General features: G+C 49.2%; 1 protein-coding gene across 3 annotated transcripts in view; it reads right to left on the reverse strand.

The window, feature by feature from the left end:
- Positions 1-2,120, reverse strand: part of LOC122544168 (sodium channel regulatory subunit beta-1-like) — an 80,996-nt gene extending 78,876 nt beyond the window's left edge. Inside the window, exons 1-2 of one of the 3 annotated variants that reach the window (XM_087981008.1) lie at positions 1,613-2,120; positions 1,444-1,501 (exon numbers count right to left, since the gene is read on the reverse strand). In XM_087981008.1, coding sequence (XP_087837134.1) covers positions 1,444-1,498 — 55 coding nt within the window. In that variant the 5' untranslated portion in view covers positions 1,499-1,501; positions 1,613-2,120. Of the gene's footprint in view, positions 1-1,443; positions 1,502-1,585 lie in introns of all 3 variants that reach the window. The other 2 variants (XM_087981006.1, XM_087981007.1) reach the window with 2 other exon arrangements.
- Positions 2,121-23,250: the final 21,130 nt, after the last annotated feature.

The following is a 23,250-nucleotide window of genomic DNA, read 5'->3' on the forward strand; positions in this document are numbered from 1 at the left end:
TCCCCCCCCCCCCCCCGTGTCCCATCTCCCCCCCCCCCCGTGTCCTAACTCCCCCCCCGTGTCCTAACTGCCCCCCGTGTCCCATTCACCCCACAGTCTGACCCCCCCCCCCCCCCCCCCCCGGCCTTCACTTCAGCGTTAACTGGGAATGAAACTCCTGGGGTTTTATGAAAACTATGGAATGTATTAATTAGACGACAGCTATAATAGCTCTGTCAACAAGGTGTGCTCGTTTACCTCAGGGAGGGCACTCAACACTGGTACCAGCTCTGGATAAACACAGCCCAGTCAGGCAGCAGCTCAGGAGCAGGGGAGTCCTCAGTGTCACCTCAGCACAGCAAGCAGCCCAGTGAAGCTTCCCTCGGTTGTTTCCAGAACTAGAGAGTTACTGTCTTCTGAGGACAGGTTGTCAGGGAAGTGAAGAGTCATACCAGACTCAACACATCAACTTTTTTCTCTCTCCACAGATGCTGTCTAACGGTGCCGAGTTTCTCCAGCATTCGCTGCGTTGGAAACAGTTTCTCCCTACTCAATCTGCCCAGACCCTCATTATCTGGAGAAGCTCTGTCAGATCTTCCCTCGATCCTTTCCTCTCCAACATCCGAGCTGAAGGGAACTCTGTTGTGCAAACCTCTTCTGCAATCTCGACAATGTATTCACGCCCTTCCCAGGACAAGGAGCCCCTTTTCTGGTTTTTGTGTGTATTGGGAATTTTTCAAGAGGAGGCAGAGTTTAAGTTGTAGAGTTATGGATTAGCTATTCATGTTCCGCTCTTTCTCCTAGTTAAGAAAATTTTGATCATGACAATTAGTTACCTGCCTGCTAATGGAAACCTGTGCATAGCCCTTTACCCTGAATGAGACGGTGAGACAATTTCGGAGTTTAATCCAATGGTCGCTTTTATAATGACCGCAGGAAGAGCGGGGACTTGGCTTCCAGTGAACCGACCCAGGGAGACATGACAAAAGGGAGAGAGTGTGTGTGAGATTATGAGAGAGAGAGAGAGAGAGAGATTATGAGAGAAGGTGAGGGAGAGAGTGGGATAGAGAGAGTGGGGGTAGAGAGAGAATGTGTGCGTGTGAATGAGGGTGTGAGGGGGCTGACCAGAAAGTGAAAGGTGGGAGTGTTTGACAGAGAGAGAGTGAGCGTGAGTGGAAGGGAAGGAGAGAGAGAGAGAGAGTGGGGGAAGAGAAAAGGAGACAGAGAACAGGTGCGGACGAGGGGGGGGGGGGGGTGGGTGGGGGTGCGAGTATCTTCTCGTTGCTGAAAGCGGGCAGAGTGGCCTCTGGCTGTAGATACTGCGGAGTCGGCCGCAAAACGGCAGCAACGGAATCCCCCCCCCCCCCCCCGGCTCCCAACCCCCGGCTCCCATCCACCGGCCGGCCTCTGCTCCAAGGACATGCCAAGCCTGAGGCCAGGATTCCGAGTCCGCTTCCTACTTACCCCAGACCAGGCAGAATGCCGCATACAGGAGGCCTCTCTTCATGAGCTCCATCATTTCCTGCAACAGAGAGAGAGAGAGAGCTCCTCGATGAGAAACCGAACAGCGGGTCCCTGCAGCAAAGGATACACAGCCTGCAAATACCGACACACTGTTTGATCCAGCAGTCACCCCAAATCCATCAGGTTCCTGCGACTGGGTCCTTCTAATCCCACTGAGGCAGTCCAGCCACAATCCAAGGTCTCATCTGCTGACTTGTCTTGGGGACGGTATTTTTAGCTGAGAGCTGCGGCCACACAATCCTCTCTCACCCTCTCAGTCAAAGAGATCGGATTCTGTTTACCAAAGCTCTCAGCTACTGCAGTGCGAGAGCGTTGGGGGGTTGGGGGTGGAGGAGGGAGAGAAGGAGAGAGAGAGAGAGAGAGAGATAGAGAGAGGAAGGGGAGAACGAGAGGGAGACAGAGAGAGACTCTGTGTTAGGGAGAGAGAGTGAGATATAGAGGCTTGGTGTCAGGGAAGGAGAAAGACAGCGAGAGAGGGAAGTAAGGGAGGAGAGGAGAGAGGAAAAACAGAGAGAAGAAGGGAAAGAGAGAGGGAGGCTAGGTGTCAGGGAGACAGGATGGAGAGAGAGGGAAGGAGAGGAGAGAGAGGGAGAGAGACAGAGGCTTGGTGTGAGGGAGGAGAGAGGAGAGACAGAAAGAGGGAGAGATGGAGAGAGAGGGGAAGGAGAGAGAGAGGGGAGAGAGAGGGAGGAGTGAGAGCAGGAGCACAAAAACAGACCTGTCAGTCCAACCCATCCATGCCGACCAGATATCCTAAATTAATAAAGTACCATTTGCCAGCACCCGGCCCATATCCCTCTAAACCCTTCCTCATCATGTCCCCATCCAGATGCCTTTTAAATGTTGTAATTGTACCAGCCTCCACCACTTCTTCTGGCAGCTCATTCCATACACGTACCACCCTCTGTGAGAAAAAGTTGCCCCGTAGGTCTCTTTTATATCTTTCCCCTCTCACCCTAAACCTATGCCCTCTAGTTCTGGACTCCCCCACCCCAGGGAAAAGACTTTGTCTATTCACCCTGTCCATGCCCCTCATAATTTTATAAACCTCTATAAGGTCACCCCTCAGCCTCCGACGCTCCAGGGAAAACAGCCCCAGCCTATTCAGCCTCTCCCTATAGCTCAAACCTTCCAACCCTGGCAACATCCTTGTAAATCTTTTCTGAACCCTTTCAAGTTTCACAACATCTTTCCGATAGGAGGGAGGCCAGAATTGTACACAATATTCCAAAAGTGGCCTAACCAATGTCCTGTACAGCCACAACATGACCTCCCAACTCCTGTACTCAATACTCTGACCAATAAAGGAAAGCATACCAAACGCCTTCTTCACTATCCTATCGACCTGCGACTCCACTTTCAAGGAGCTATGAACATGTGCTTCAAGGTCTCTTTGTTCAGCAACACTCCCTAGGGCCTTACCATTAAGTGTATAAGTCCTGCCCTGATTTGCCTTTCCAAAATGCAGCACCTTGCATTTATCTAAATTAAATTCCATCTGCCACTCCTCGGCCCATCAAGATCCCGATGTAATCTGAGGTCACCTTCTTTGCTGTCCACTACACCTCCAATTTTGGTGTCATCTGCAAACTTGAAAGGGAGAGGAGAGGAGGAAGAAGAGATTCATGAGTTCATGGAATGCCCTGCCAGTAGCAGTGGTGGACTCTCCCTCATTATGGGCATTTAAGCGGGCATTGGATAGGCATATCGAGGATAGTGGGCTAGTGTAGGTTAGGTGGGCTTGGATCGGCGCAACATCGAGGGCCGAAGGGCCTGTACTGCACTGTATTGTTCTATGTTCTATGTTCTAGATGGAGATTGGATGTCAGAATGGGGAGAAAGAAGCAGAGAGAGAAAGAGAGAAGCTCAGTGTCACAGAGAGAGAAGTTCTGATTGAGAATGTGGTAGAGTTGGATTTGCATGAGATAGATTGTGGGTTCTGAATGATTGAGTGAAAGAAGGATTTAGATTAGAGAGAGAGGAGCTCTAAGGATTGAATTAGAGAGGAAATCTTAGGGTCATAGAGATGCACAGCACAGAAAAGGGCCCTTTAGCCTATCATGTCCATGCTAATCAAAGACAACCACCTATCTACTCCAATCCCATTTTCCAGCGCTTGGCCTGTGGCCTTGTATGCCTTGGCATCACAGGTTCACATCTAAATATTTCTGAGAGTTCCCGTCTTTCCCACTTTTATGAGATTCCCATCATCCTCTCCACACATCTCTTCAAAAACTTCCCCTTCCCTTAAATCTGTGGCCCTGTCATTGATCTCTCCATTAGGCGATCTCTCCATTCCTGTCCACCCTGTCTATGTCCCCTCCTCCTCGTAACGTCATCTCAATTATATCTGCTGTCAATCTCCTCTGCTTCAAGGAAAATGATCCTAATCTGACCAATCTCACTTGATAACTCTCCAGCCTTGGTAACACACTGGTAAATCTCCTCTGTAACTGCTCCAGTGTCATCACATTCCTTGTATAATGTAGATTCCACAATCTCCTCAGGCTCCAAGTGACGTGGGCTGTGAGGGAATGGTGTGGCAGAACAAGGCAGAGTCCAGCAGCCTCACCTCAGCATTGGGAGCAGCTCATTGCACATTTGTATGATCTTGACATGTGACGTGTTGAATTAAACTCACCTCATTCATATATTCCTGATGAAGGGCTTTTGCCTGAAACGTCGATTTTCCTGCTCCTCGGATGCTGCCTGACCTGCTGTGCTTTTCCAGCACCACTCTGATCTAGACTCATTCATATACAGCCTCCAGTTTTATCAATTAGGCTGCACATTGGGGAAACTTGAAAAGGAAACCAAAGAGAGAGCAGCTGATGAGTTCAGTTCACCATTTTTAGATTAGATTAGATTACTTACAGTGTGGAAACAGGCCCTTCGGCCCAACAAGTCCACACCGACCCGCCGAAGCGTATAGCACCCAGACCCATACTCCTACATTTACCTCTTCACCTAACACTACGGACAATTTAGCATGGTCAATTCACCTAACCTGCACATTTTTGGATTGTGGGAGGAAACCAGTGCACCCGGAGCAAACCCACGCAGACACGGGGAGAATGTGCAAACTCCACACAGAGAGTCGCCTGAGGCGGGAATTGAACCCGGGTCACTGCTGTGAGGCAACAGTGCTAACCACTGTGCCACCGTGCTGCCCAAAAAATAAATAAATTTTATTCTGAATGATCTCCAAGTTAGACAATGTGCACCAACACCTAAGGGCACATCTCATGTCCACAAGCACTGGCATTTGACATGTGCCAACGTCGAAGAACCCTCATGGTACACCCTGATCTACTTACAGGACACTTCTGCACATCATTGCTGTACCCTAGGCTGCACCTGTACACTCTGATTGTAATGCTGCAGCACGGACACTGTGTGATCAGGAACGCTCCAGCTCATTGACTGCAGCAGGCTGCAGCGTTGTCCATGAACTCAGTGTCATTGCACTCACTCATCTGTTTCAGAACTTCGGGGAACATTCTGTCTCCACAGAAACCACCAGACTTGCTGAGTTTCTCCAGCAATTTTGGTTTTCGGCTTGTTTCAGATTTCTGCCATCTGCAGTTCTTTGTTTGATTATAGGGATATGAGGGATAGTTAATAAGATGAATTTGATCTAACGGGGCTCATGGTGAGAAATCTTCTAAAAAATTTGACATGACTTTAAAAAAAATGAGGGATGGCGTTTACATCGGAGAGAGAGAGAGAGAGAGAGATGGTCACGGTGGCTCAGTGGTTACCACTGCTGCCTCACAGCACCAGAGACCTGGGTTCAATTCCCGCCTCAGGCAACTGTCTGTGTGGAGTTTGCACATTCTCCCCGTGTCTGCGTGGGTTTGCTCCGGACGCTTCAGTTTCCTCCCACAGTCCGAAGATGTGCAGGTCAGGTGAATTGGCCATGCTAAATAGTGTTAGGTGAATGGGTCTGGGTGGGTTGCTTTTCGGCGGGTCGGTGTGGACTTGTTGGGCCGAAGGGCCTGTTTCCACACTGTAAGTAATCTAATCTAATCTAAGAGAAAGAAAGAGACAGTGCGAGAAACAAGCTAATGAATTGAGGGTGGTTATGACAGAATCTACTCAGAGACCAGTTGCCATAAAGCAACCTCTATTACAAAAGAGAATAATTTTTATATTGAATCATGGCACATCACAGCATTGAAGGGAGGCTATTCAGACAATCAATTCTTTGAAAGAATTTGCCCCACTCCATCCTCTGCATCTTTCCCAGATTGCCCAATAATGTTTCTTCTTTTAAATATTCCTGTTGATTGTGTTTCCACCAGCCTTTCAGGCAGCCCATTCCCCATCACAGCAGGTGGCTGCATCAGTTAAGTTTTCCCATGCACTTGTAGTTCATTTCATCAGTTACTGTAGCCCCTAGCTGCAAAATATTGGCACCTCCTTGACTATGTTATTGTCAGAGTAAGAGATCAGAAAGACATTAGAATCAGCTGCGCCATGGGACAGGAGCCATCGACTGCTGGACAGACCATCGCCTGATCTGAGCCAAGGTAAACATAAATACAGCCCTGCCATAGCAAGGACAACAGAATCAGAGCCACAAGGAATTCAATACTGAGGCACTCACAGACCTGAAAAACAGAGCCTCATATAACCAGCTCCTCCCCACAAACCTAGTGACCCTCAGGAACACCAAGTCATAGGATTGTGACAGCCTCTGGTCCACCCTCAAGGTCAGCATCATCAATGCCCCAAAAACTCGGTCAGTCACTTAACCAGGAAACACCAAGATTGGTTTGTCAGGAATGATCAGGAGATCCAAGAACTGATAAACCAGAAACGTATGGTATTTCTGACTGAAAAACAGCAACCACACTCAGAAGAGAAAAAGCAGACCTTAAGGGCATAAGAGTAACTAGTGAGGGAATAGGGCTCCTTTAAGATCAGCAAGGTGGTTGTCTATATGCAGAACCACAGGAGATGGGTCGGATACTAAATAAATATTTTACATCAGTATTTACTATGGAGAAGGACAAGGGAGTGAGGGAACTTTGGGAAATAAATAGTGATATCTTGAAAAGAGTTCATATTACAGAAGAGGAGGTGTTGGAGGTCTTAATAAGCTGAAAGGGACCGATCAGGTGTTTCTCAGAACTCTGTGGGAACCTAAGGAAGTAACTGCTGGGCCTCTTGCTGACATATTTGCATCACTGATATAGCGACAGGTGAGGGGCTGGAAGACTGGAGGTTGGCTAATGTGGTGCCATTATTTAAGAAAGGCTGTAAGAAAAAGCCAGGGAACTATGGACTGGTGAGCCTTACATGGTGTGTAAGTTAATAGAGTTGCAGAGTCATATTCGTCCAAGCTGACTAGATATCCAAACCTAATTTGTTCCCATTCACCCATATCCTTCTAAACCCTTCCTATTCAATACAAGTAAATCCGTCAGGATTCCCTTCAACAACTTGCCCACCACCGACGTCAGGCTCACTGGTCCATAGTTCCCTGGCTTTTCCTTACAACCTTTCTTAAATAGTTGTTGGAGAGAATTCTGAGGGACAGGATTTACATGCATTTGGAAAGGCAAGGATTGATCAGGGATAGTCAACAGGGATAGCCTGGTGGGGAGGGGGGAGGGAACCATTTCACACTAATTTGATTGAGTTTTTTGAAGAGGTGACAAAGAAGATTGATGAAGACAGAGCGGTAGATGTTGTCTACATGGACTTCAGCAAAGCGCTTGGCAAGGTTCGCATAGTAGACTTAGTAAGTTTAGATCACATGGGATCTTGGAAAGCTAGCCAGTTGGATACAGAATTGTGTGAAGGTCAGAGACAGAGGGTGGGGATGGAGGATTGTTTATCAGACTGGAGGCCTGTGACTGGTGGTGTGCCACAAGGATCGGTGCTGGGTCCACTACGTTTTGTCATTTATATGAATGACTTGGATGTGAGTACAGCAGGCATGGTTAGTAAGTTTGGAGGTGACACCAAATTGGATGGACAGTGAAGAAGATTATCTCAGAGTACAAAGAGTTTTTGATCAGATAGGCCAATGGGCTGAGGAGTTGAAACTTTATTGCTGGAACAGCACAGCAGGTCAGGCAGCATCCAGGGAACAGGAGATTCGACGTTTCGGGCACAGGCCCTTCTTCAGGAAGAAGGGCCTGTGCCCGAAACGTCGAATCTCCTGTTCCCTGGATGCTGCCTGACCTGCTGTGCTGTTCCAGCAATAAAGTTTCAACTTTGATCTCCAGCATCTGCAGACCTCACTTTCTCCTCAATGGGCTGAGGAGTGGCACATAGAGTTTAGAGTTACATTCAGGTAAGGCAAAACAGGGCAGGACTTAAACAATTAATGGAAGGGCCATGGGGAGGGTTGCTGAACAGAGATCTGCTGAACAAGTTCATAGTTCCTTCAAAGTAGAGTTGCAGGTAGACAGGGTGATGAAGACTGCATTTGGTATGCTTGCCTTCATTGGTCATAACCCAATGTAGAGGAATATAGAAGTTAGGATGTCATGTTTTGGCTATACAGAACATTGGTGAAGCCTCTTTTGGAAAACTATGTACAATTCTGGTCCCCCTTCTAAAGGAAGGATGTTGTTAATTTTGAGAAAGTACAGAAAAGATTTACAAGGATGCTGCCAGGACTGAAGGGTTTGAGTTTTAGGGAGAAGTTGAATAGGCTGGGGTTATTTTTCTTGAAGTATTGGAGGCTGAGGGGTGACCCTAAAAAGTTTATAATATCATGACGGGCATGTATAGGATGAATAGACAAGGTCTTTTCCCAGGGTGGGAGAGTCCAAAACTAGAGGACATAGGTTTAAGGTGAAAGGGGAAAGATTTAAAAAGGACCCTGAGGAACAACTTTTTCATGCAGAAGTTGGTGCATATATGGAACGAGCTGCCAGAGGAAGTGGTGGAGGCTGGTACAATGACACCATTTAAAAGGCATCTGGATGGGGACATGGATAGGAAGGGTTTAGAGGGATATGGGCCAAGTGCTGGCAAATGGGACTAGATTAATTTAGGATATCTGGCCAGCATGGATGAGTTGGACAAAAAGATCTGTTTCCATGCTTATGATTCTATGACCCAGTATCTTTCCGTGTTTTATTTAAAGGAAATGGGCACATCCCCTTTAAAGGAGAAAGTGAGGACCGCAGATGCTGGAGATCAGAGTCGAGAGTGTGGTGCTGGAAAAGCACAGCAGGTCAGGCAGCATCCAAGGAGCAGGAGAATCGATGTTTCGGGCATAAGCCCTTCATCAGGAATGAATGCAGTCCTGATGAAGGGCTTATGCCCCAAACTTTGATTCTCGTACTCCTTGGATGCTGCCTGACGTGCTGTGCTTTTCCAGTGTCACACTTAAATCCCTTTTAAATTCAAGGATTTTTAATCCCAGAAAGAACCCCAGTTTGTTATGAACCCAGCTAATGGTAACATCATGGAGGTCAAATTCCAGAACAAAACCTGGCTTGATCTGCCATAAGTTTTTATTTCCTTCTGTACGATGGAAACGAGTCACTGACAACCTCTTGTGAATATTTTCAGTACACTTTCAACAAAAGAACATTAAAAAACATAGACTTTAGACTGGAACTATTGGAAACATTTTATTATAAATATCTGAAAAGTTTATTCTTTTTAATTCCAGCAATACCCTGACAGATACTCAAACTCTGAAAAGCCACTCTTCACAAATTGCTGCATATCGAATGGAATCTATTTTCTGCAGCTGATGTCTTTTCCCAAGGCCCTTAAAACAACTGATAACTCAACTCAGTTATGCTGAACATGGATTTCCTGAACTCATGTTTTGTTTACAGTCTAATGGGACATCCTCCTTGATGACACCTATTACTCTGCTTCTTCTCACCAATTTCTGCACGTCTCAAGACTTCTCCCCAGTCCTGACAGTTTGGAGATGGATAAATGCAGCACCTCTGTGAAAATGGACTTCTTCCATCTGCATGAGTCTCTGGCTCTTTCTCTCTGTTTCATTGTCTCTGTTGGATACAAAACTCAAATCAGCAAACATCTGAACAATTTTGAGTGGCATGGTGGCTCAGTGGTTAGCACTGCTGCCTCATGGCACCAAGGATCTGGAGCTTGATTCCACCCTTGGGTGACGGATCTGGTGACTGTGTGGAGTTTGCACATTCTCCCCGTGTCTGCGTGGGTTTCCTCCGGGTGCTCCGGTTTCCTCCCACAGTCCAAAGATGTGAAGGCTTGGTTGATTGGCCATGCTAAATTGCTCACAGCATCCAGGGATGTGCACGCTAGCCATTGGAAATGCAGGGTTACTGGGATAGGGAGGATGATGCGGGTCTGGGAGGGGATTTGATTAACTGAATGGCTTGCTTCCACACTGTAATTAGATTAGATTAGATTAGGTTAGATTACAGTGTGGAAACAGGCCCTTCGGCCCAACAAGTCCACACCGACCCGCCGAAGCGAAACCCACCCATACCCGTACATTTACCCCTTACCTAACATTACAGGCAATTTAGTATGGCCAATTCGCCTGACCCTGCACATCTTTGGATGGTGGGAGGAAACCGGAGCACCCGGAGGAAACCCACGCAGACACGGGGAGAACGTGCAAACTCCACACAGTCAGTCGCCTGAGGCGGGAATTGAACCCGGGTCTCTGGCGCTGTGAGGCAGCAGTGCTAACCACTGTGCCACCATGCCGTGCATAAATGATTCTAATTATTTCCCCAGGTTACTTGCTGCTCAATTAGCTGAAATCACATGATTTCTTGTTAATGCTATGTCCAACTTAATGGTTAAAATTACTTTCAGACTTTTCTAGGAAGGAAAGATCAGATCTTCATAGAACAGAAAACTAAAAATCCATTTCTCTCCTATTTAAAATCCCGCTTCTCAAATACTAGTGATGATGTAATGCAGACCTTGTTAAAATAAGAAGGTGAAAGGTGTTATTAGATATAAAACGATCTATGATGAATGAGGAATTGTGCATTTTCATAATGCCACATGTGTATATGATAGGATATGGCTGGTTCTGGTCATGTCAAACACATCTTTGTTTCCTCAGCATTCAACGTGAATGTATATTTTTTTTGAAGGTTGCTCCCCAATTAATACCTGCTTTATTTATGTTGTTTTTGAATTCTGTTAAAGTAGAAGCTGTCAGTTGCTAAAGCTGGTTATTGTCTTTCACAGGGTCTCATCACAAACCTTGTGAGGGTCGGGGAAGTATGTGCTCACATTCAGAGTGGAACACAGCTGTTCCAGGTTTACAGTAACTTTCCAGCGCATTGTGAATGCTGATCGATATTTAAGGCTATGTGAAAGTAAATGAAAAAAAATAGAATTATTTGGATGTTTCCTGATTGAACATGGTTGTGCGATTTCTAGGAATGGTATTAAACTGTAGTGATCTGTGACCGACCTGTTAATTACTAAAGACAAAAATTTAATGTGTGCTGTAAGTTATCTGATGTTTATATGGGTGTTTTTTTATAGGCTTCTGAAAATTTCCACAGATGTAGTGGAAAGGATTGCAAAGGTGATTCTGAAAAGTAACAGGGTAGTTGTTATGGGGGCTTTAACTTTCCTAATTTTGACCAGAAACGCTATAGTTTGAGTACCTTAGATGGGTTAGTTTTTGGTCCAATGTGTCCAATGGGAGTTTCCTGACACAGTATGTAGAAAGGCTAACAAGGGACAATGTCACATTCGATTTGGAACTGGGAAATGAACCAGGCCAGGTATAGATTTGGAGGTAGGTGAGTACTTTGGTGATAGTGACTACAATTCAGTTAGGTTTACTTTAGCAATGGAAAGGGACAGGTATATACCATAGAGCAAGAGTTATAGCTGGGGCAAGGCAACTATGATGCGATTATGCAAGATTTAGGATGCATAGGATGGGGAAGGAAACAGCAGGGAATGAGCATAATTAAAATGTGGAGCTGATTCAAGGAACTGGTACTGCGTGTCCTTGATAAGTATATGCCTGTCAGGCAGGGAGCTGTGGTTTACTAAAGAAGTTGAAGTTCTTGTCAAGAGAAGAAGGAGGCTTTTGTAAAGATGAGATGTGAAGGCTCAGTTAGGGCACTTGAGTGTTACAATTTAGCCAGGAAAGACCTAAAGAGAGAGCTAAGAAGAGCCAGGAAGGAACATGAAAAGTCTTTGGCAGGTAGGATCAAGGAAAACCCTAAAGATTTCTATAGGTAGGTCAGGAATACAAGTATGACTAAAGTAAGACTAGGGCTTGTCAAGGCCAGTAGTGGGAAGTTGTGCATTGAGACCAAAGAGATAGGAGAGGTGCTAAATGTACATTTTTAATCAGTATTCACACTGAAAAAGACATTGTTGAAGAGAGTACTGAGATACAGGCTATTAGACGAGATGGAATTGAAGTTCATAAGGAGGAGGTGTTAGCAACTCTGGAGAGTGTGAAAATAGATAAGTCCCTGGGCCGGGTGGGATTTATCCTCGGCTTCTCTGGGAAGCCAGGGAGGAGATTACAGAGCCTTTGGCTTTGATCTTTACATCATCATTGTTGACAGGAATAGTGCCAGAAGACTGGAGGCTGGCAAATGTTGTCCCCTTGTTCAAGAAGGGGAGTAGGGACAACCCTGGTAAGTATAGACCAGTGAGCATTACTTCGGTTGTGGGTAATGTGTTGGAAAGGATCATATGAAATAGGATTTATAATTATCTAGAAAGGAATAATTTGATTAAGGATAGTCAACACAGTTTTGGGAAGGGTAGGTCATGCCTCACAAACCTTACTGAGTTCTTTGAGAAGGTGACCAAACTGGTGGATGAGGGTAAAGTGGTTGATGTGGTGTGTATGGATTTCAGCAAGGCATTTGATAAGCTTCCCCACGGTAGGCTATTGCACAAAATATGAAGGCATTGAGGGTTATTTAGCGGTTTGAATCAGAAATTAGTTAGCTGAAAGCAGACAGAGGGTGGTGGTTGATGGGAAATTTTCATCCTGGAGTTCAGTTACTAATGGTTTACCGCAAGGATCTGTTTTGGGGCCTCTACTGTTTTTAGTTTCACAAATGACCTCAATGAGGGCGTAGAAGGATGGGTTAATAAATGTACAGATGACACTAAGGTCGGTGGAGTTGTGGATAGTGCTGAAGGGTGTTGAAGGTTACAGAGGAACATAGATAAGCTGCAAAGCTGGACTGAGAGGTGGCAAATGGAGTTTAATCCGGAAAGGTGTGAGGTGATTCACTTTGGAAGGCGTAGCAGGAATACAGAGTAGTGTGGATGAGAGAGATCTTGATGTCCATGAAAGTTGCCACTCAGGTTGAGAGCGTTGTTAAGAAGGTGTATGGTGCGTTACCTTTTGTTGGTAGAGAGAGCCATGAAGTCATGTTGCAGCTGTACAAACCTGTGGTGTGGCAGCACTTGGAATATTCTAGTTGCTGCATTCCAGGAAGGATGTGGAAGCTTTGGAAATGGAAGCAGAGGAAATTTACGAGGATGTTGCCTGGTATGGAGGGAAGGTTTTATAAGGAAAGGCTGAGGGACTTGAAGCTGTTTTCATTAGAGAGAACAAGGTTTAGAGTTGATTAATAGAGGATTGGGTAGGGGGGACAGGGAGAGCCTTTTTCCTTGGATGGTAATGGCTAGCACAAGGGGACATAGCTTTAAATTGAGAGGTGATAGATATAGGACAAATGTCAGAGGTAGTTTCTTTACTGAGAGAGTAGTAGAGGTATGGAACCCCCTGCCTGCAACAGTAGTAGACTCGCCAACTCTAAGGGTATTTAAATGAGCATTGGATAAACATATGGATGATAATGAAATAGTGTAGGATAGGTGGGCTTCAGATTGGTTCCGCAGGTCATGCAATATCGAGGGCTGAAGGGCCTGTACCGCGCTGTATTGTTCCATGTTCTATGTTCAAGTGGTTTTGTGGAGCAGAGAAACATGCAGTTCAAGGAGATAAGAAATGGGTTGTGAGTCATAATTCTGAAAAATAAAATCTGGCTTTGACAGGAAAAGAGGCCAATGCTAAATGCTGGCTATTGATCCTCTCTGCTCTTAAATATTCTCTTATGCAGTTCCAAAGGTCAGTAAGTAAACACTCCAAAAACTGTTGTCTCTCCTGAAACTTTGACCATCAGGTAGTGGTACCAGCCACATAAAGTAAGGAGATAGTGCAAGTAACACTAGGTTCTTATGGCAAATTAGACAGGAATATTCAAAATATAGGCATCAAAAAACAGATATTTGACATGGTCTGGAGGTCAAAGATGAAGCTCTGTAGAGCACATCACACATGGCAGGAAATAAACCCCAACATGGGATCAGACCAGCATCTTAGAACATAGAACATAGAACAGTACAGCACAGAACAGGCCCTTCAGCCCACGATGTTGTGCCGACCACTGATCCTCATGTATGCACCCTCAAATTTCTGTGACCATATGCATGTCCAGTAGTCTCTTAAATGTCCCCAATGACCTTGCTTCCACAACTGCTGCTGGCAACGTATTCCATGCTCTCACAATTCTCTGTGTAAAGACGCCACCTCTGACATCCCCTCTATACTTTCCTCCAACCAGCCTAAAACTATGACCCCTTGTGTTAATCATTTCTGCCTGGGAAATAGTCTCTGGTTATCAACTCTATCTATACCTCTCATTATCTTGTACACCTCAATTAGGTCCCCTCTCCTCCTCCTTTTCTCCAATGAAAAAAGTCCAAGCTAAGTCAACCTCTCTTCATAAGATAAGCCGTCCAGTCCAGGCAGCATCCTGGTAAACCTCCTCTTAACCCTCTCCAAAGTATCCACATCTTTCCTATAATAGGGCGACCAGAACTGGACGCAGTATTCCAAGTGCGGTCTAACCAAAGTTTTATAGAACTGCAACAAGATCTCACGACTCTTAAACTCAATCCCCCGTTAATGAAAGCCAAAACACCATATGCTTTCTTAACAACCCTGTCCACTTGGGTGGCCATTTTAAGGGATCTATGTACCTGCACCCCAAGATCCCTCTGTTCCTCCACACTGCCAAGCATCCTATCCTTAATCCTGTACTCAGCTTTCAAATTCGACCTTCCAAAATGCATCACCTCGCATTTATCCAGGTTGAACTCCATCTGCCACCTCTCAGCCCAGCTCTGCATCCTGTCAATGTCCCGCTGCAGCCTACAACAGCCCTCTATACTGTCAACGACACCTCCAACCTTTGTGTCGTCTGCAAACTTGCTGACCCATCCTTCAATCCCCTCATCCAAGTCATTAATAAAAATTACAAAGAGTAGAGGCCCAAGAATAGAGCCCTGTGGAACACCACTCACCACAGACTTCCAGACAGAATACTTTCCTTCCACTACCACTCGCTGTCTTCTGTCGACCAGCCAATTCTGTATCCAGACAGCTAAATTTCCCTGTATCCCATTCCTCCTGACCTTCTGAATGAGTCTACCATGGGGAACCTTATCAAATGCCTTGCTGAAGTCCATATACACTACATCCACCACCTGACCCTCATCAACCTTTCTAGTCACATCCTCAAAGAACTCGATAAGGTTTGTGAGGCATGACCTGCCCCTCACAAAGCCGTGTTGACTGCATTTAATCAAGCCATGCTCTTCCAGATGGTCATAAATCCTATCCCTCAGAATCCTTTCTAACACCTGGGCGGCACGGTGGCACAGTGGTTAGCACTGCTGCCTCACAGCGCCAGAGACCCGGGTTCAATTCCCACCTCAGGCGACTGACTGTGTGGAGTTTGCACGTTCTCCCCATGTCTGCGTGGGTTTCCTCCGGGTGCTCCGGTTTCCTCCCACAGTCCAAAGATGTGCAGGGTCAGGTGAATTGGCCATACTAAATTGCCCGTAGTGTTAGGTAAGGGGTAAATGTAGGGGTATGGGTGGGTTTCGCTTCGGTGGGTCGGTGTGGACTCATTGGGCCGAAGGGCCTGTTTCCACACTGTAATCTAATCTAATCTAAAAAAAAAACCTTGCAGACGACAGACGTGAGACATACCAGTCTGTAATTGCCGTGGATTTCCCTATTTCCTTCCTTGAAGACAGGAATTACATTTGCCTCTCTCCAGTCCTCAGGTATGACTCCAGTGGAGAGCGAGGATGAAAAGATCTTCGCAAATGGCGAAGCAATCACATTTCTCGTTTCCCAAAGCAGCCAAGGACAAATCTGGTCCGGGCTTGGCGACTTGTCAATCATAATGTTTGACAAAATTTTCAGCACATCAGCTTCCTCTATCTCTATCCATTCCAGCATGCACACCTGCTCTTCAAAGGTTTCATTCACGACAAAGTTTGTTTCTTTCGTAAAGACAGAAGCAAAAAACTCATTTAGGGCTTCCCCTACCTCCTCAGACTCGATACTCAAGTTCCCTATGCTATCCCTGATCGGCCCTACTCTTTCTTTGACCATTCTCTTATTCCTCACATAAGTATAAAATGCCTTTGGATTCTCCCTAATCCATTCTGCCAAGCCTTTTGCGTGCCCCCTCCTGGCTCTCCTCAGACCATTTTTGAGCTCCTTCCTCGCCTGCCTGTAATCCTCTAGAGCTGAGCTTGACCCTAGCTTCCTCCACCTTATGTAAGCTGCCTTCTTCCTTTTGACGAGACGCTCCACCTCTCTCGTCATCCAAGGTTCCTTTATCTTACCCCTTCTTGCCTGTCTCAGAGGGACATATTTATTCATCACTCGCAACAACTGTTCCTTAAACAGTCTCCACATCTTCCGAAATCTATCCCAACTTTCGAAGAACTATTCAGTCATTAGTCAGCAAATTGTGTATGGCCATTACTGAAAACAAAAGCTGACCCCTGGTGTATTGTTACACTAATGGACATGAGGAGCCAATACCCAGATGCTATTTGTTAAAGTGAGTCATGTGCTCACATGGAGGTGATGGTGTTAGACTAAGGTGGACAAAATCAGAAGTCACATGACACCAGGCTATAGTCCAACAGGTTTATTTGAAATCACACTGGCTTTCGGAGCACTGACCCTTACACTTGTTAAAGAAGCAGCACTCTGAAAGCTTGTGATATCAAATAAATCTGCTGGACTATAACCCGGTGTCATGTGACTTCTGACTTTGTTAAAGTGAGGGTTGAGATGAAAAAGTTCACTCAGGTTTTTACTTGCTGAATTGTCGTAATTACTGAAATTACCCGTTGAGACAGAGTCTAACCAGAATTGGAATTTTATGTCGAAAGTTTTCCAGCAAATCATCAGCAGTTTGGGGAGGAAACAACTGTATATAATCCACAAACACAAGGAGCTTGAGAGAGTTACTGTCTGATTCACAAAACAATGGTGAAGGCAAACTGTCACATATCCTGACAGGATTGGATACTGTCAGTGAGCAGGGAATCCCCAAATAAAATCATTAGGTTCAGTCCACTTGGAATGGTTTATGGCCATGACATCAGAGGTCCATGAAAGTAGATGAGGGAGAAATTCTTGATGAGAAAGACTCATCCTCAGATTAAAAAAAAGTCACTTGATTGAACCTAATCAAAGCTGTGATTGTGGTTCCCAAACCGGACAGTTTTCCTGGGTTCTGCACAGTTTATAGACGGGGGCAAATTCAGTGTTGAAAAGAGATACTTTGGACGGAATATTGCATCAACAGGGGTTGGCAGTGCATCATTTCATTGTAAAGTTGGTCCATTGAAGAGGCTCTGAACAACAAAACCTAAAGAAGTATCCACACACGTTACAACAAATGGGTTCGACCAGTGTCAATTAATGCCACTGTAAAAATACCTCAAAGAGAAGGAGAGGATGTAGGGGCTGGAGGGGGTTACAGAGATAGGGAGGGGTGTAGGGGCTGGAGGGGGTTACAGAGATAGGGAGGGGTGTAGGGGCTGGAGGGGGTTACAGAGATAGGGAGGGGGTGTAGGGGCTGGAGAGGGTTACAGAGATAGGGAGGGGGTGTAGGGGCTGGAGGGGGTTACAGAGATAGGGAGGGGGTGTAGGGGCTGGTGGGGGTTACAGAGATAAGGAGGGGGTGTAGGGGCTGGAGGGGGTTACAGAGATAGGGAGGGGGTGTAGGGGCTGGAGGGGTTTACAGAGATAGGGAGAAGGGTGTAGTGGCTGGAGGAGGTTACAGGGATAGGGAGGGGGTGTAGTGGCTGGAGGGGGTTACAGAGATAGGGAGAAGGGTGTAGGGGCTGGAGGGGGTTACAGAGATAGGGAGGGGGTGTAGGGGCTGGAGGGGGTTACAGAGATAGGGAGAAGGGTGTAGTGGCTGGAGGAGGTTACAGGGATAGGGAGGGGGTGTAGGGGCTGGAGGGCGTTACAGAGATAGGGACGGGTGTAGGGGCTGGAGGGAGTTACAGAGATAGGGAGGGGGTGTAGAGGCTGGAGGGGGTTACAGAAATAGGGAGGGGGTGTAGGGGCTGGAGGGGGTTATAGAGATAGGGAGGGGGTGTAGGGGCTGGAGGGGGTTACAGAGATAGGGAGGGGGTGTAGGGGCTGGAGGGGGTTATAGAGATAGGGACTGGGTGTAGGGGCTGGAGGGGGTTACAGAGATAGGGAGGGGGTGTAGGGGCTGGAGGGGGTTACAGAGATAGGGAGGGATGTAGGGGCTGGAGGGGGTTATAGAGATAGGGAGGGGTGTAGGGACTGGAGGGGGTTACAGAGATAGGGAGGGGTGTAGGGACTGGAGGGGGTTATAGAGATAGGGGCGGGGTGTAGGGGCTCGAGGGGGTTACAGAGATAGGGAGGGGGTGTAGGGGCTGGAGGGGGTTATAGAGATAGGGACGGGGTGTAGGGGCTGGAGGGAGTTACAGAGATAGGGAGGGGGTGTAGAGGCTGGAGGGGATTACAGAGGTAGGGAGGGGGTGTTGGGGCTGGAGGGGGATACAGAGATAGGGAGGGAGTGTAGGGGTTGGAGGGGGTTACAGAGTTAGGCAGGGAGTGTAGGGGCTGGAGGGGGTTACAGAGATAGGGAGGGGGTGTAGAGGCTGGAGGGGATTACAGAGATAGGGAGGGGCGTAGGGCTGGAGGGGGTTACAGAGATAGGGAGGGAGTGTAGGGGCTGGAGGGGGTGACAGAGATAGGGAGAGGTGTAGGGGCTGGAGGGGGTTACTGAGATAAGGGGGGATGTAGGGGTGAGAGGGGATTAGAGAGATAAGGAAAGGGTGTAGGGTCTGGAGGGGGTTACAGAGATAGGGAGGGGGTGTAGGGGTTAGAGGGGGTTACAGAGATAGGGAGGGTTGTAGGGGGTTGGAGGGAGTTACAGAGATAGCGAGGGGGTGTAGGTGTGGGGGCGTTACAGAGATAGGGAGGGGGTGTAGGGGCTGGAGGGGGTTACAGAGATAGGGAAGGGTTGTAGGGGTTGGGAGGGAGTTACAGAGATAGGGAGGGGTGTAGGAGTGGGAGGGAATTACAGAGATAGGGAGAGGGAGTAGGGGCTGGAGTTTGTTACAGAGATAGAGAGGGGTGTAGGGGCTGGAGGGGGTTACAGAGATAGGGAGTGGTGTAGAGGCTGGAGGGGGTTACAGAGATAGGGAGGGGTTTAGGGGCTGGAGGGTGTTACAGGGATAGGGAGGGGTCTGGGGGCTGGAGGGGGTTACAGAGATAGGGAGGGGGTGTAGGGGTTGGAGGGAGTTACAGAGATAGGGAGGGAGTGTAGGGGCTGGAGGGGGAGACAGAGATAGGGAGGAGTGAGGGGGGTTGGAGAGAGTTACAGAGATAGGGTGTGGGTGTAGGGGTGGGAGGGGGTTACAGAGATAGGGAGGAGGTGTAGGGGCTGGAGGGGGTTACAGAGATAGGGAGGGGGTGTCGGGGCTGGAGGAGGTTACAGAGATAGGGAGGGTGGAGGGGCTGGAGGGGGTTAAAGAGATAGGGAGGAGTGTAGGGGCTGGAGGGAGTTACACTGATAGGGAGCGGGAGTAGAGGCTGGAGGGGGTTACAGGGATAGGGAAGGGTCTGGGGGCTGGAGGGGGTTACAGAGATAGGGAGGGAGTGTAGGGGCTGGAGGGGGAGACAGAGATAGGGAGGAGTGTAGGGGGTTGGAGAGAGTTACAGAGATAGGGTGTGGGTGTAGGGCTGGGAGGGGGTTACAGAGATAGGGAGGGGGTGTAGGGGCTGGAGGGGGTAACAGAGATAGGGAGGGGGTGTCGGGGCTGGAGGGGGTTACAGAGATAGGGAGGGGGTGGGAGGGAGTTACAGAGATAGGGAGGGGGTGTAGGGGCTGGAGGGGGTTACAGATATAAGGAGGGGGTGTAGGGGCTGGAGGGGGTTACAGAGATAGGGAGGGGGTGTAGGGGCTGGAGGGGGTTACAGAGATAGGGAGGGGTGTAGGAGTGGGAGGGAGTTACAGGGATAGGGAGAGGGTGTAGGGGCTGGAGTTTGTATCAGAGATAGAGAGGGGTGTAGGGGCTGGTGGGGGTTACAGATATAGGGAGTGGTGTAGGGGCTGGGGGGGGGGGGTTACAGTGATAGGGAGGTGAGTAGGGGTGGGAGGGCGTTACAGAGCTAGGGAGGGTTGTAGGGGCTGGAGGGGGTTACAGAGATAGGGAGGGGGTGTAGGGGGATAGAGAGGGTTACAGAAATAGGGAGGGGGTGGAGGGACTGGAGGGGGTTACAGAGATAGGAAGGTGCATAGGGACTGGAGGGGTCTATATAGATAGGGTGGGGTGTAGGGACTGGAGAGGGTGACAGAGATAGGGAGGGCTGAAGGGGGTTACTGAGATAGGGAGTGAGTGTAGTGGCTGGAGGGGGTTACAGAGATAGGGAGGGGGTGTCGGGGCTGGAGGGGGTTACAGAGATAGGGAGGGGGTGGGAGGGAGTTACAGAGATAGGGAGGGGGTGTAGGGGCTGGAGGGGGTTACAGATATAAGGAGGGGGTGTAGGGGCTGGAGGGGGTTACAGAGATAGGGAGGGGGTGTAGGGGCTGGAGGGGCTTACAGAGATAGGGAGGGGTGTAGGAGTGGGAGGGAGTTACAGGGATAGGGAGAGGGTGTAGGGGCTGGAGTTTGTATCAGAGATAGAGAGGGGTGTAGGGGCTGGTGGGGGTTACAGATATAGGGAGTGGTGTAGGGGCTGGGGGGGGGGTTACAGTGATAGGGAGGTGAGTAGGGGTGGGAGGGCGTTACAGAGCTAGGGAGGGTTGTAGGGGCTGGAGGGGGTTACAGAGATAGGGAGGGGGTGTAGGGGGATAGAGAGGGTTACAGAAATAGGGAGGGGGTGGAGGGACTGGAGGGGGTTACAGAGATAGGAAGGTGCATAGGGACTGGAGGGGTCTATATAGATAGGGTGGGGTGTAGGGACTGGAGAGGGTGACAGAGATAGGGAGGGCTGAAGGGGGTTACTGAGATAGGGAGTGAGTGTAGTGGCTGGAGGGGGTTACAGAGATAGGTAGGGGGTGTAGGGGGTGGAAGGGAGTTACAGAGATAGGGATGGGGTGTAGGGGCTGGAGGGGGTTACAGAGATAGGGAGGGGTGTAGGGGCTGGAGGACGTTACAGAGATAGGGAGAGGCGTGGGGGTGGGAGGGAGTTACAGAGATAGGGAGGGGGAGTAGGGTTTACAGAGATAGGGAGGAGTGTAGGGGTTGTAGGGGGTACAGAGATAGGGAGGGGTGTAGGGGCTGGAGAGGTTTACAGAGATAGGGAGGGGTGCAGGGGCGGGAGGGGTTTACAGAGATAGGGAGGGGTGTAGATGCTGGAGGGGGTTACAGAGATAGGGAGGGGTGCAGGGGCGGGAGGGGTTTACAGAGATAGGGAGGGGTGTAGGTGCTGGAGGGGGTTACAGAGATAGGGAGGGGTGCAGGGGCGGGAGGGGTTACAGAGATAGGGAGGGGTGTAATTGCTGGAGGAGCTGACAGGGATATGGAAAGGGTTTAGGGTATGGTGGAGGTGACTAGAATAGGGTGGGGAATTGCGGCTGGAGGAGGTTACAGATAAAGGGAGGGAAGTAGGGACTGGAGGCTGTTACAGAGATGAGGAGGGGGATAGGGGTTGAAGGAGGTGACCAAGATAGGGAGAGGGCATGGGGCAGGAGGAGGTTATAGATATAGTGAGGGGGTGTGGAGGCTGGAGGAGGTTTCAGAAATAAGGAGTGGAAGTAGGGGCTGGAGGTGGTGATAGAGATAGGGATGGTGTGTAGGGGCTGAAGGAGCTTACAGAGATTGGGAAGTGGTGTATGGGCTGGAGGAGGTGACAGGAATAGAGAGGGGATATTGTGGCTGGAGGAGGTTACAGTGATTGGGAGAGGTGACAGGGCTGGAGGGGGGGACAGAGATAGGGAGGGGTGTAGGGGCGGGAGGGGGTTACAGAAATAGGGAGGGGTGTAGGGGCTGGAGGGGGTTACAGAGATAGGGAGGGGTGTAGGGACTGGAGGGGTTTACAGAGATAGGGAGGGGTGTAGGGGCTGGAGGGGGTTACAGAGATAGGGAGGGGTGTAGGGGCTGGAGGGGGTTACAGAGATAGGGAGAGGTGCAGGGGCTGGAGGGGGTTACAGAGATAGGGAGGGGTGTAGGGGTTGGAGGAGGTTAAAGAGATAGGGAGAGGGTGTAGGTGCTGGAGGGGGTTACAGAGATAGGGAGGGGTGTAGGGGCTGGAGGGGGTTACAGAGATAGGGAGGGGTGTAGGGGCTGGAGGCGGTTACAGAGATAGGGAGAGGTGCAGGGGCTGGAGGGGGCTACAGAAATAGGGAGGGGATGTAGGGGCTGGAGGGGGTTACAGAGATAGGGAGGGGTGTAGGGGCTGGAGGAGGTTAAAGAGATAGGGAGAGGGTGTAGGTGCTGGAGGGGGTTACAGAATTAGGGAAGTGTGTAGGGGGTGGGAGGGAGTTACAGAGATAGGGAGGTGGTGTAGGGGCTTGAGGGGTTACAGACATAGGGAGGGGGTGTAGGGGTTGGGAGGGAGTTACAGAGATAGGGAGGGGGTGTAGTGGCTGGAGGGTGTTACAGAGATAGGGAGGGGTGTAGGGGCTGGAGGGGGTTACAGAGATAGGGAGAGGCGTGGGGGTGGGACGGAGTTACAGAGATAGGGAGGGGGTGTAGGGGCTGGAGGGGGTTACAGAGATAGAGAGGGGGTGTAGGGGGTTACAGAGATAGGGAGGGGTGTCGGGGCTGGAGGGGGTTACAGAGATAGGGAGGGGTGTAGGGGCGGGAGGGGGTTACAGAGATAGGGAGGGGGTGTAGGGGTTGGGAGGGAGTTACAGAGATAGGGAGGGGGTGTAGTGGCTGGAGGGTGTTACAGAGATAGGGAGGGGTGAAGGGGCTGGAGGGGGTTACAGAGATAGGGAGAGGCGTGGGGGTGGGACGGAGTTACAGAGATAGGGAGGGGGTGTAGGGGCTGGAGGGGGTTACAGAGATAGAGAGGGGGTGTAGGGGGTTACAGAGATAGAGAGGGGTGTCAGGGCTGGAGGGGGTTACAGAGATAGGGAGGTGGTGTAGGGGCTGGAGGGGGTTACAGAGATAGGGAGGAGTGTAGGGGCTGGAGGGGGCTATAGAGATAGGGAGGGGTGTAAGCGCTGGAGGGAGTTACAGAGATAGGGAGGGCTGAAGGGGCTTGAGGGGGTTACAGAGATAGGGAGGGATGTAGGGGCAGAAGGGGGTTACAGAGATAGGGAGTGGCTGTAGGGGCTGGAGGGGGTTACAGAGATAGGGAGGGGGTGTAGGGGCTGGAGGGAGTTACAGAGATAGGGAGGGGGTGTAGAGGCTGGAGGGGATTACAGAGATAGGGAGGGGGTGTTGGGGCTGGAGGGGGTTACAGAGATAGGGAGGGAGTGTAGGGGTTGGAGGGGGTTACAGAGTTAG

The sequence above is a fragment of the Chiloscyllium plagiosum genome, unplaced genomic scaffold (assembly GCF_037043375.1).
Source record: "Chiloscyllium plagiosum isolate Xiang-an unplaced genomic scaffold, Cpla_swu_hap1 HiC_scaffold_38, whole genome shotgun sequence".
NCBI classification, from domain to species: domain Eukaryota; kingdom Metazoa; phylum Chordata; class Chondrichthyes; order Orectolobiformes; family Hemiscylliidae; genus Chiloscyllium; species Chiloscyllium plagiosum.